Below are 12,759 nucleotides of genomic sequence, written 5' to 3' on the forward strand. Positions count from 1 at the left end.
CGATCCCTGGTCCAGGAAGATCCCACATGCCGCGGAGCAACTAAGCCCGCGAGCCACAACTACTGAGCCCGCATGCTGCAACTACTGTAGCCCGCGGGCCTAGAGCCCGTGCTCCACAACAAGAGAAACCACTGCAATGAGAAGCCTGCACACCGCAACGAAGAGTAGCCCCTGCTCGCAGCAACCAAGACCCAATGCAGCCAAATAAAGAAATAAATAAAATAAAAAGAAGTGACATTTGAACTGAGTTAATATCAAAAAAATATCATGGTTAATATAACTAGCAAGGTGATCTGAAGATGATGGTCTGGCCTGGAGCTGTTCCACACCCATAGCCCAGACAGTAGACTTCACCCTGTACTTCCCTCCTGCTGAGATGAAGGGTGAACATATGTATTTGCCACACATCAGATAACAGGAGGTGAATCACAGAACTCAGAAGAGGCCGTTGATAAGGTGTGACCTGTGATACTGAAGCAACAACAATCTGCTTCTACATCGACTCTAAAATGTAAACTAGATTCTGTCTTGAAAATGTAGACGAACTAATAAAGATGTATCCTGAAGAAACAAACCATAGAATAAAATTATCTTTAGACTTAACATAGGAAGCAAACTACATCCCAAGGCTATTCATCCTGTTTTATTTTTCTTCCTACTTTACTTACTACCAACTCAAATATTGTTAATTGATTGTTTACTTGTTTATTATCTGTCCTCTCCTGCCCCCAAGTAAACGACAAGAGAGCAAGGACTTTTGTTGGCCAGTGTACGCCCTGGTTGACAAGGAACACAGAATAAATCTGTAGAATGAAAAAAACGAACATGACAGGGAAAACTACAGGCCAGTACCTGTAACATGGCTGCATTTTTCTTTAAATGATTGTCGAAGATAAGACTTGATGAGCTAGATTACTTTAAAAGCTAGGCCCATGTTGTGCCCAAGTGGCAAAGAAAGTTTGCTGAATCTGCCAGCAGTGCAGCCTAAGTTACTGAAGCTGGACTTTCAACACTAAACAGAAAATCCAGTTTCATCGTTTTGAAAAAAAAAAAAATCTTTTGAAGCTGGTTTCATTTACTCTTTGCCTATATAAGTGAGGAGCAGTTTGGAAAAGCATTATTGTAAGATGAAAAGAAGAAACAGAGCAGAGGAAAACTTGTCCCTATAATCCTGGAGAAACTTTCCATTTTTCATTGGCCAAGTGCTTTTCCTCCTTTTAATCCCTCCGTAAACTAATTTTCTTTTTTTTTTTTTGGTTTTAAGATCAACCAGTCAGAACTGCTCACCATTAGACTGTCCTCATTGTATGCATTTCCACAGGCGTTTTCCCAGCAGCAGGGATACGTTCTCTTTTTCCATTTGTGCTGAGACTATATATGCCAGGTTGATGTCCACTCATCTAAAAACCCCCAATAACCTATTCTGTGATTTTTTTTTAAAACTTGAGATAGATACTGAATTATAAATCATGCTGATCTAAAGAGCAGGTCATAATAAAAAGCTTTGTATTCAGTGCCATGCAATCATTCTGAAAGAAAGTTAAGGGAACTGTTTGGCCAGCAAACAGGATGCATTAATTTGGGGGCATTTTTGTTGAGATCCTGAAGCGTGAGCCTGTGTGATGACAACGTGGGACGCACCACGTGTATCTAGGGACCGTAGCGTGAACTGGAACTGTGAAGTCAAAGCCAGAGCACGGAACCCCCAGCCCTGACACGGGATTACAGAAAACTCCCGGGGCTGGTGCACAGCAGTTACTCGGAAATCCAGACATTAGAATTCAATTGTCCTGAGCGTGCGGACCAACCCCTTAACGTTGCAAGTGCCCCACTTTTCCTTCAGTGCAGCTCCACGGAACCACCCTGGAATGGCCAGCACATCGGGGGTGAAGCCTGCCAAAACCAGATCTCTACTGGCAAGGCACACATGCCTGGCATCGCCATGCTGAAGCTCCAGATACACACACCCCTTGGGTGGCCATGGGTGTCGACTGCAACGTTGAAAGCTGAGTCTCTTGAGTTTTGCAATTACCTACATATGCCAGTGTGCTTAGTAACCGCTGCTATTTAGGAGAGACCAATTCAGCATAATCTCCGTGTGTCGGAGTTAACTCATATACTTGGTTTAAAATATACAAAAGCTCTGTCAAACAGGCAGATCGGATGGCTCAGGGGATTGTAACAGGAGACTGTGTCTTTCACCTCTAGGTTAGTAGCTCTTTTAGCTAAGATCCCTGCCTCACTGCCACCCCATAGGTGTGGTTAACCAGCAGTATCTGCCCACTTCTTGGTTTAAAAAGTCCACATCTGAATAACCATCAATATAACTGCTGTTAATATTGTTTTCGTTCGAGGTGACAGTAAATGATGACACAGACCTAACTTTGAACTCAGACTTACGTCTTCTTTTAAAGCATAGAACATTTCTTTAATATCACACACACATGTGGCTAAGAAGATATTTCACTGTCAACAGCAGGAGATTTTAAAGAGGCCATGTACTTTGGTACCAATATTACTTACTTACGACAAATTAGATACCTAGATTTTTTGTTACCAATGATGTTAGTGGGTACCTTGGATTTCTGAGTCAGATATGATCAGGTCTGTCCTTAAAATTTGGGGGGCTCAGGGCAAGAGTACAAGTGAGGTCCACCTCCCATATGTCTAGATATTTACAACTTAGAAATCAGGGTAACAAATTGTTAAATATCTTCTATCTTCTTTGTATATCTATTTAAAAATATATATATTTTTGGGTTTACTTATTTGATGTAAAATTATTGCAGGTCTGAACTGGGTGTTTTGTTTGGTGACGGCAATTCAAAATAGCAACCAAAATTGGAGACTTGTAGGCTCCCCTGAAAGGGAACAGTGTTTTTCACTGAGGTGGTGTGGTTCAGCCTCTGTCTCATAAACACTTCCAAAGAACTGTTTTGCATCTCACACGAAATGTTGGTAAAGACAGACCACACCACGGATGTATGCAGTACTTCAGTTAATTTGAAGCCTTTATGTCCAGTCCTGTTAGCTAAAAACAACTCAATAGGCTTCCCTGGTGGCGCAGTGGTTAAGAATCTGCCTGCCAAGGCAGGGGACACGGATTCAAGCCCCGGTCCGGGAAGATCCCACATGCCGTGGAGCAACTAAGCCCATGCACCACAACTACTGAGCCCACGTGCTGCAACTACTGAAGCCCGCTCGCCTACAGTCCATGCTCCGCAGCAAGAGAAGCCACCGCAATGAGAAGCCCGCGCACTGCAACGAAGAGTAGCCCCCGCTCGCCGCAACTGGAGAAAGCCCACGTGCAGCAATGAAGACCCAACGCAGCCAAAAAAATAAATGAAATAATAAATAAATTTATAAAAAAATAAAAAAAACCACCCAGTAATGGAAATGAATAACAACATAAGTAATTAACCTTGTTGTAAAATATAAAAGTCAACTTGCATATTGAATCTGTACTCAGGGTGTACAAGCCAAAGAAAAGAAAAAAATAGGGCATGTGGGGGCACAGACAGTGGAACCGGGTAACCTTGCTAATTAAAGAAATGAAGACCCAAATGTATTTTCTTTGGTGGAATGGCCATTATGATATAGCATGGGAGATTCATTAAGTAAGAGGCCTATGTTCAGTTGGAGGGACCATACAAAGCCATATGGTTAAAATCAGGACCTCTTAGGAAAATCGCAGCGTTTCCCGTTTCACTGGTCTGGGGCATGGCCTTTCATGGCCTTTTGATGCTTTGCAGGTGCTTCTAATGTTTAGCTGTGTGGTCCAAGGTACCACTTTCTGGGGACAACGTTCTAAAGGTAGCCTTTAGCCCAGAGGACAAGAAATAGAAACAGAATAAAAAATCACCCACAATATTTCAAAATGGAGTAAAGGCCCTTTGCAGGACCTTTGAAATTATAGAAGGACACTTTTAGGATCACTTGTTACAAACAACTTAGTACTTTTACACTACGAATCTCCCCCTGAAATCCTAGAAAAGAAAACCAAAGAAAAGACCCTTTTCCCCACTGGGCTACACCAAGGAAAGTGTGAGCGAGAGAGGAACCAGGGTGCTCCAAGAGGGAGAGGGGGCAGGGAGTGGTCCAGTAGGATGAGACGTATTCAAGACAACCAGAATCTAGAGAGCTCAACTTGGAATTACTTGGAATTCTATGGTCAGGGGCAACCTAATGTCCTACAATTTATCCCCAAAAGGTTGATATATATGAGAGATTTTCCCAGAAGTTGGAAGGAGCATCTGACATCTGCGGAAAAAGCATGAAGAACTATTTCTTCCCTATATCTTTGACTACTGAAAGTTGTGGATGGGTCCCATTAAACTGACTGCTGCTTTGAAATGAACATTTAATTTCTTTCCAAGCACCCCCCTGCCCCCTCCCAAATCCAAGAGGAAGCAAAGCAACACACGGTGGTCCATTCAACATCCACAGCATTGTTTTCCAGCCAGTGTCATCTGCTTTAGGTGTAAGCAACAGAAACATAAATTACTTGTAGGGCTTGTTTCCAAAAGTTTGGACATAGGCTTAAAAATATCTCCTAACAAAAAAGATGATCTTGGGATAGCTTGGCAGTTCCAAGACAGGTGGGGACATTAAAGATAAAGGACCAGGGCTTCCCTGGTGGCGCAGTGGTTGTGAGTCCGCCTGACGATGCAGGCGACACGGGTTCGTGCCCCGGTCCGGGAAGATCCCACATGCCGCGGAGCGTTTGGGCCCGTGAGCCATGGCCGCTGAGCCTGCGCGTCCGGAGCCTGTGCTCCGCAATGGGAGAGGCCACGGCAGTGAGAGGCCCGCGTACCGCAAAAAAAAAGAAAAAAAAAGATAAAGGACCAGAAGGTGCAGGCAAGGAGGCCCTTGAGCCTTTATAAATCCAGGCAAGTATCCAGAAGTGAGGCTGTTTCTGTGGTCTAGGAAATGAAGGAATGGGATATATTTGGAGTTTGGAAGGCAGTTGGAAAAGAAACAATTGCTGGGTTTGGCAGAAGATTAAGTATAAAGGCAATACAACGTGTTGGGCACAGGGCCATGTCGTGCTTTCCATAATCACATTTAATCCTCCCAATAACCTTGGAAGAAGACGTATTTGTGTCTATTTTACAAGACAGAAGACAGGCACTTAGAAATTGAACCTATCCATGGCCAAACAACTATTAAATGGGAGCGTCAGCATTCAAACCTGGGACTAATGAACCACATATTATTTTTGATGTTGCTCCCAGGACACTGGGAGCACAGAGGTGACAGCGAAGCATAGAGAAAGGTCAAGAAAGAAAGATGAACAATTTTATCTTTTCTAATTAAGTTGATGAAAGAGAAATTCAATTTATGATGCGTGTAAGCATCAGGTTTCGGGAGGGGGAGGTTTAATGAGATTTTTAAAAAAATCTGTGCATATATATAGTTCAGTGCTGTGCAACAGCAATAAAGAGTGAGACACGTCTGTAATTTTGTGTTTTCTGGTAGCCACATTAAAAGAGTAAAAAGAGGGGCTTCCCTGGTGGCGCAGTAGTTGAGAGTCCGCCTGCCGATGCAGGGGACGCGGGTTCGTGCCCCGGTCCGGGAAGATCCCACATGCCGCGGAGCGGCTGGGCCCGTGAGCCATGGCCGCTGAGCCTGCGCGTCCAGAGCCTGTGCTCCGCAACGGGAGAGGCCACAACAGTGAGAGGCCCGCGTACCACAAAAAAAAAAAAAAAAAAAAAGAGCTTAAAAAGAAACAGGTGAAATTAATTTTAATGTATTTTATTTAACTCTATTATTATTTATACGACTCAATATATTATCATAGTATCACTCCAACATGAAATCAATATAAAATTTTTGAGATATTTCACATTTGGGGGGCACTAAGTCTTTAGAATCCAGTGTATATTTTACACTTAAAGGACATTTCAGTTTGGACCAGCCACACGTCAAGTGCTCAAAGCTGCACGTGGCTAGTGGTTCCCATATGAGACAGTACAGATACCGAGAGTGCTGAATCCGTACTGAGATCCATGAAACGCGATGCACGTCTCAGGGGGAAAATAATAAGGGACAAAAAGGGGACTCTTAGAAATACCCATGGAAAGTTGGCCTGAGGAAAGCTCTCCAAATGAGACACTATCAGAGGTCTTTAATACTGCCAAGCATCGACACGATTGAAATGGCAAATGACTTGCGAGAGAGGAACTGAATTTACAGAGTCCCTCACTGTCTATCTTATATCACTGCCAATACGCCAAGTGACACCGGTGAGCTTCACAAAAGCCAAAACCCTGGTGGGCCTTAGGCAGTGGGAAGAGACCCACCCAGCTGCAATGAGCACGAGAAAACCTACCATTTATACCACATGCAAATAGTGTAATGACTAACTTCCCTCCTGTATCACAGTCTGATAATCAGACTGAAGGAAAAGGCCGCCATCAGACCAGTGCATTCTGCTATCGTCGAAACTTGCTTTTTGACTTATGTTTGTTTGGTGACTTGCCCCCTAGAATTAAGTGTTCATCTGAAGAGGCACAGTGATTTTCTATTGTCGATGTTGGTGTTAGAAGGTTAGAAGGAATGGAAATAGACTTTTTTTTTAAAAAAAGAACCTCCTTATATAACGATACTCTTAAGAAATACAACCATCATGTAACAATTTTGTAGCATCCAATAACCATGCATTTAGGGAGGGTGGAGACTCAGTAATACTAACAACTGACTGATATGATCATTTCATTTTAAAATATACATTTAAAATTTTTTTTTTATTTTTTTGGCCATGCTGCACAGCTTGCAGGATCTTAGTTCCCTGAGCAGGGATAGAACCCATGCCCCCTGCAGTAGGAGCATGGAGCCCTAACCATTGGAACGCCAGGGAATTCCCAATATACAGGTGTTTTGGGTAACTGAATTTATAACATCTGCTTTTTAAAAATCATTTCATGTCTATTGTAGAAATGAAATCTGGAAATTGAGAGGGAAAATATTTCATCTTTTCTCAACCTTCACATTCCTTCATAAAATATCAGATAGTGAAGTGAGACTAACAAAAACCACAAAAGCAGTCTTTGTGCAGTTATGACAGTGATTTGTATGTCAGTGCTCTCTTCTTAGGCTGTAAGTTACCTGATACCTGTCATATTGTAGGAGGTTCTCAGAAATGCAAAGAGTGCTTTTCTGAAGCCCAAGTGCTATGTTTCCATTCCATTTGAGCAGAAACAAGCAGAGAAACACCCTTTCTCCTGACATCAGCCTACGTGAGCTCATGCCTCTTCCTCTACCCACCAGCCGAGTGGCCCGAGGATAAATTCCCTAATAGGATCTGCCTCAGCCCCCAGATCTAGGTGGAGCCAGGAGGGGTGTCCTGGGGCACAAAGTAAATTGTTTCCTTGGAAACTCCTTTAGAAAAGGCTGGGTGGCAGGACTTCCCTGGTGGTGCAGCGGTTAAGACTCCACGTTTCCAGTGCAGGGGGCCCGGGTTCGATCCCTGGTCAGGGAACTAGATCCCACACGCGTGCCGCCACTAAGAGTTCATATGCTGCAACTAAGAGTTCATATGCCGCAACTAAGGAGCCCACTTGCTGCAACTAAGGACCCACCTGCCGCAGCTAAGACCCAGCCCAACCAAATAAATAAATAAACTTTTAAAAAAAGAAAAAGAAATGGGTGAGTGGGGCGTGGGAGGGGAGTTCTCATCAGTGTGGTGTACACGCCCATTTATAAACCACTCTCCCCCTTCATACCCTTTTCCTATTTGCTTATCTGCCTCGAGCGTTCATAACTTCCACTGCCCTTCATTTTTTTTTCAGACAAGGCTATCTTTCTGTACTTCTGCCAACTGTTCTAAATATACCGCCCTACTGATAAGAGTCTCTCTTTTTTTTTTTTTTCTCCAGTTCACAAGTTGGGCCAACTATAAAATTCTAAGACTCGATAAGAAAGTGTGTTTCAGAAGAAGAGGACAGAAGAAAGGCCAGGGGTAGAAATCATCATCCTTTGTTTACTACGCTGAGAAACGTGAAGCTCTCAGAGGAGTGAAATATCACAGAACCCCATTCTCAGTGACACTTTCACACGTACTCGGCTAATCTCTGGATCAAACCCTGACTCGTAGGAGATTTACGGTCATGTCCCAGAGCTGCCTCCATAACAGGTGGCCCACATGATGCTTTCATGTCCTACCCCTGGCCCTGGCGAGGCTGCACTGCTAAGCTGGTCAAAGGAAAAACAGTTAGATCATCAAATACATGCACTCTGGAGCGTGACTTTGCGGCTTTTCGGATTACCTTGATTCGGGGTATTTGGTGAGGGTGGCCAGGCTGCTGGTGTACATGTGGCCGCCCACGTCGATGTGGACGGGTGCGTTGGATTTTGTGAGTTGTGCTGGAGTAGGAATGCCTTGGTTGTTCAGTGGAGATGCAGGAGATCTAGTGATCAGAGGTCTTGACATATTGGGCCGACTGTCCTATAGAGAGATAAGCAAGTTTAGACATGTCTTCTTTTGTGGAGAGAAAGGAAACCCATACATCCTACAGAAGAAGCCAGTGACTAGTGTTGATATTCGTTTGGCAATAAAATCTGGAAGATCAGCAAGCTCTCGCTTTTGTTGTAATGAATATCAAAAAGCCCCCCAACTCTGTAACAAAGAAAAGGAAAACTTCCCATGCTCGGAATCAAGGAGCTGAGCTAATGTTCATTCCACATCATCCCACACACTGTGATGGCTTATTTAACTAATGAATTCTCACATTTAACAACTGGTTAATGGCACGTGGAGAACTACTATTCGTTCCAAATGAAAAGATAACACTTAAAACAGTCCACTCTAAATAAAATACATATGCTTTATCCTTCTCTTGGAAAACGTCCTTACTGCTGTGGGCTCGGGACAAATTCAGACCTTCGGCACTTGGGTTCTGCAGAATGTTTTCTTCAATTTCTATGTTCTAAATCAGGAAGAAGAGGACATGACTGGTCTAGCCACCAGCTCACATACTCAAAGCAACCTTGCAAATAGGCACCAGAAGTTCATCCGTCAACAGATGAAAAAAAAAAAAATCAACCCACACTCCACCCATCTGGTTCCTGTTTCTCTCCCTATAAGACTATGGAGCTGAGGACACTTTGAAAAGAATGTCCCCTCCAGTGATTAAGCATGTGCTTGGGAGCCATGAGCAAGCCGCTCTTCTGCATGCTGGGCTCCTGGAAGAGATCAAGTTCCCAAGGTTGGGTGAGGCAGACGTTCGTGTACAATGTGCTGCCCCACAGGCAACGGTACCACAGGAGCAAACGGAGCATCACGTGACGGCAGCGAGAGCGTGCTAAAGGAACCGTACTCTTGAGAAAATAAAATATGACATCCTTTCCATGGATACAATATAAATATTTCAAACACTATTCAGACATGGTTGATTGCTTTTAAATTAGAGCCCGAACCACAGACAAGTCAAGTCAGGTCTCTGGCACTCAATGAAGGGGGTCAAGTATTTAGAATCTACGATTGAGGAATAAGCTAAAATAGCACTTATGTCTGAACTCTGCTAGGCGAACGCCACAAGGATACTCGCAGATTTATAACTTAGCCAGAGATTGTTTGCAAACATGCAGACAATGTGTGGTAGCGCCAGTGATAAGGCATAATAAAGGGGTTTTGAGAAATGCCTTTGATGGAGATTACAAACGGGAAGTCATCTAGTTTTTGTGCATAAAGCCCAGCATGATGAAATATAAATTTGCAAAACATCCCAGATTTTATGATCCGAAACAGCTTTAGGAGTTACCTGGGGCACAACTGTTAGACAAGTTAGCATTAACCACACGTCCAGGCAAGACTGGGAACGCACGTGCTTCCTGAAACTCCGCATCTACTGTGAACGGGGTGGTGATGGGGCCTTTACACAAAATATTGACCACCTGTGTGGTGCTTTTCTCCAGGCTGAATTAAACAGAGCTCAGGAACAGTCATAGAAAAAAGAGCTAATGTTTTATTTCTTAAATTGGGTGGTGGGTTCGTGGATGTTCACTGTGTTACCCTTATACATTCCTGTATATTTTTAACAATGCAAAATAGATATTAGAAAACACAAGGGATGTTTGTAACACAGAGAGAAAAGTGAAAGAGGTACTGGATAGGGGAAAAAACTAAAAAACAAGGACACAGTTGGTAGGAAATATAAAACAGTTAAGGCTGGGAAATATTCAAAGTAGCATTTTAAAATTTGGGTGTCAGAAAATGCATTTTTCCTTTAAAAATACAATCATATAACCTCAACTTTTAAGAGCTACGTACTACCTGACTTCCTTTTAGAAAATGATTTCTTGGCTAAAGACACACACACACACACACACACACACACACACACACACACACCCATCCCCGTCTCGGTTACAATTCAGTCCATCACAGCACTGCATCTTCTGTAATAGTTTTTCAGTTGGACACATTCTATATCCTGCCTCTGGGTGCTCGGGCAAAAATGAACAGTTCTGCAGGGTTAATACTGTAGTTAGACTGTGACCTCACTCAGCACAGCTCTAACTCTGTGAGGTCTACGGAGAAGGAGGAAAAAGTGAAAGCATAACTGATCGGTTGAAGGATTCCTGATTTCTCAGAATATATACCATGTACGCTGGAAATCGTGTATGTATAGATCTTACTAAATTTAACATTAAACCAGTGTTTCCTCAGTTGGGGGGTGAGGGGTAGTGGGGGGATTAACCCTTAAGGGCAAGGAGGAAGTTTCCTAATGGCTTGGCTCAGGCAGACGAGTAAGACTTTTTTTTTTAATTGAAGTATAGTTGATTTACAATGTTGTGCTAGTTTCAGGTGTACAGCAAAGTGGTTCGGTTATTTATATGTATACACACACACACACTTTTTCAGATTCTTTTCCCTTATAGGTTATTACAAACTATGAAGTATAGTTCCCTGTGCTATACAGTAGGTCCTTGTTGGTTCTAGTAAGACTTGTCGTGTTATAATTGGTCCTTGCTGAGCCTTCCTACCTCTTCTCCGAGGCTCTCTCTTCCCATCCTGGGAGCTTTCTGTGTTCCGTATTTGTCCCGTTGGTTAGATCATTTCTAAAGCATTAACTGCTCTTAGCTAATGGAGTTAAGGGTTTCCACTCAGTATTTTCTGCACTGATGCAGGCTGAAAGAATGCATAGGCTGGGCTGGGGGAGCATATTTGGGCCGGTGGTCTTGGCACTTGTAGGAGACCCTCGGATCTATTGCATCAACTCCAGATGCTTCAGCGACACAACTCTGGCCACCTCCTCCCCTCACCAGTGACCGGAACTGAGACTTTCTCTTTTTTATCTATAGATGCTGAGGTCCCGGATGGGATGCCTGAGCCTACAGAAGCCACTTCCCTCCCAGCCTAAGGATGAAGCCAATGCCCAGGAAGGCTGATCTGGGTCCTCCCTGGCACTGCTGAGACACCAAATCAACCAACTCTCAGCCTCCAGTCTCTTGATTTCCTGATACTTGGGAAAATAAGTTCATCTTTAAAGCTGGTCTGAGTTGGGATTTCTGCTACTGATCCTGATTCCTACCCTTCCTGGATACAGCCGCCTCCCCAAGAGGTCATTCGGCTTGGTGAGACTTGGCCTGTGATGCCAAGAACAGCTGCCTGCTGCCAGACGCAGCAGCATTTTCTATCATGTTATCGCCACTCTTCAACTACACTTGCCCATTTTTAATTGCTCGCCCAGCACCATCTCAGTTTGTATATGTCTTTTAGCATCTCACTTTGGATGAGACGAAAACCATGAACTTTAACCAGAGAGAGTGCAAGCGTCTGGATGCGCCAACATCACTGCTGGAGAAACAGCTCAGAGCACTGAGGTGTATTCGGAAGCGCGGCCAGACAGAAATGCGTTTCTGCTAATCCCCCTTCTGGAACAGACTCCTCATCCGGGTGGTGGGCTGGGGGAAGGAACCCCACTCTAACATTAAGTTACTGGGTTATTGCCCCTTCCTTGTGCAGCCCACTGTTCCTTCCCTCCACAGTACCAGGCAGTGTCCCCAGGGATGGGCATACACGAGCGGACAGGACAGGCTGGTCCTGTTCAGTGGGAGAGAGAAGCCAGGAAACAGGTAGGGGAAGGCCAGCAGTTTACTGTGGCAGCTTAACTGCAGGGATACATAACCCAGTCTTGGGGGGCTGGGAGGTGGGATGTGGAAGGCTCCCTGGGGACAGTCTAAGCTGAGATCTGATGGATGAGAAGTCAACTCACAGTGGGATGCAGGAAGGAGAGCACATGGTATATTCTAGAAATTAAAATTTCAGTACACTGTGAGAATTCTTCCACTTGTTTTCTTCCCAAGTATGGAGGGAAAGTACAGGAAACAGAAGCTTGTAAGACAATGGTCTGAGGACCACAGAATTAAATGGTAACTTACAATGAAAACATAAGTAAACCCACCATAACATCCTTAGGAAGGGAAAAGGGGAAGAGGAAGAGCAAGGAAGCTCATAGCCAGCTTTCTAAACAGCGCTGTCCAACAGAACTTTCTGCGGGAATGGAAACAATGTTCCGCATTTGCACCATTTAGTAGGGTGGCCACAACCTCATGTGGCTTTTGAGCCCCTGAAGTGGGGCTAGGGCAACTGAGGAACTAAATTTGTAATTTTAAGTTATTTTAATCAATTTAAATTTTAAGGTAGGTAGGCCAAGTGTGGCTCGTGGCTGTCATATTGGACAGCAGAGTAAACTCTACTCGAATTTTTCTTAATCTATGGACGCCCAAATCATGATAAACTTGAACTTATCACTC

General features: G+C 43.9%; 1 protein-coding gene across 3 annotated transcripts in view; it reads right to left on the minus strand.

The window, feature by feature from the left end:
* Positions 1 to 12,759, minus strand: part of KCTD1 (potassium channel tetramerization domain containing 1) — an 89,771-nt gene that overhangs the window by 35,842 nt on the left and 41,170 nt on the right. For all 3 annotated transcript variants that reach the window (XM_019930471.3, XM_019930469.2, XM_019930470.3), the window contains exon 2: positions 8,268 to 8,446. In XM_019930471.3, the coding sequence (XP_019786030.1) occupies positions 8,268 to 8,431 (164 nt within the window). In that variant the 5' untranslated portion in view covers positions 8,432 to 8,446. The remainder of the gene's footprint in view (positions 1 to 8,267; positions 8,447 to 12,759) is intronic.

The sequence above is a fragment of the Tursiops truncatus genome, chromosome 13 (assembly GCF_011762595.2).
Source record: "Tursiops truncatus isolate mTurTru1 chromosome 13, mTurTru1.mat.Y, whole genome shotgun sequence".
Taxonomy (NCBI): Eukaryota; Metazoa; Chordata; class Mammalia; order Artiodactyla; family Delphinidae; genus Tursiops; species Tursiops truncatus.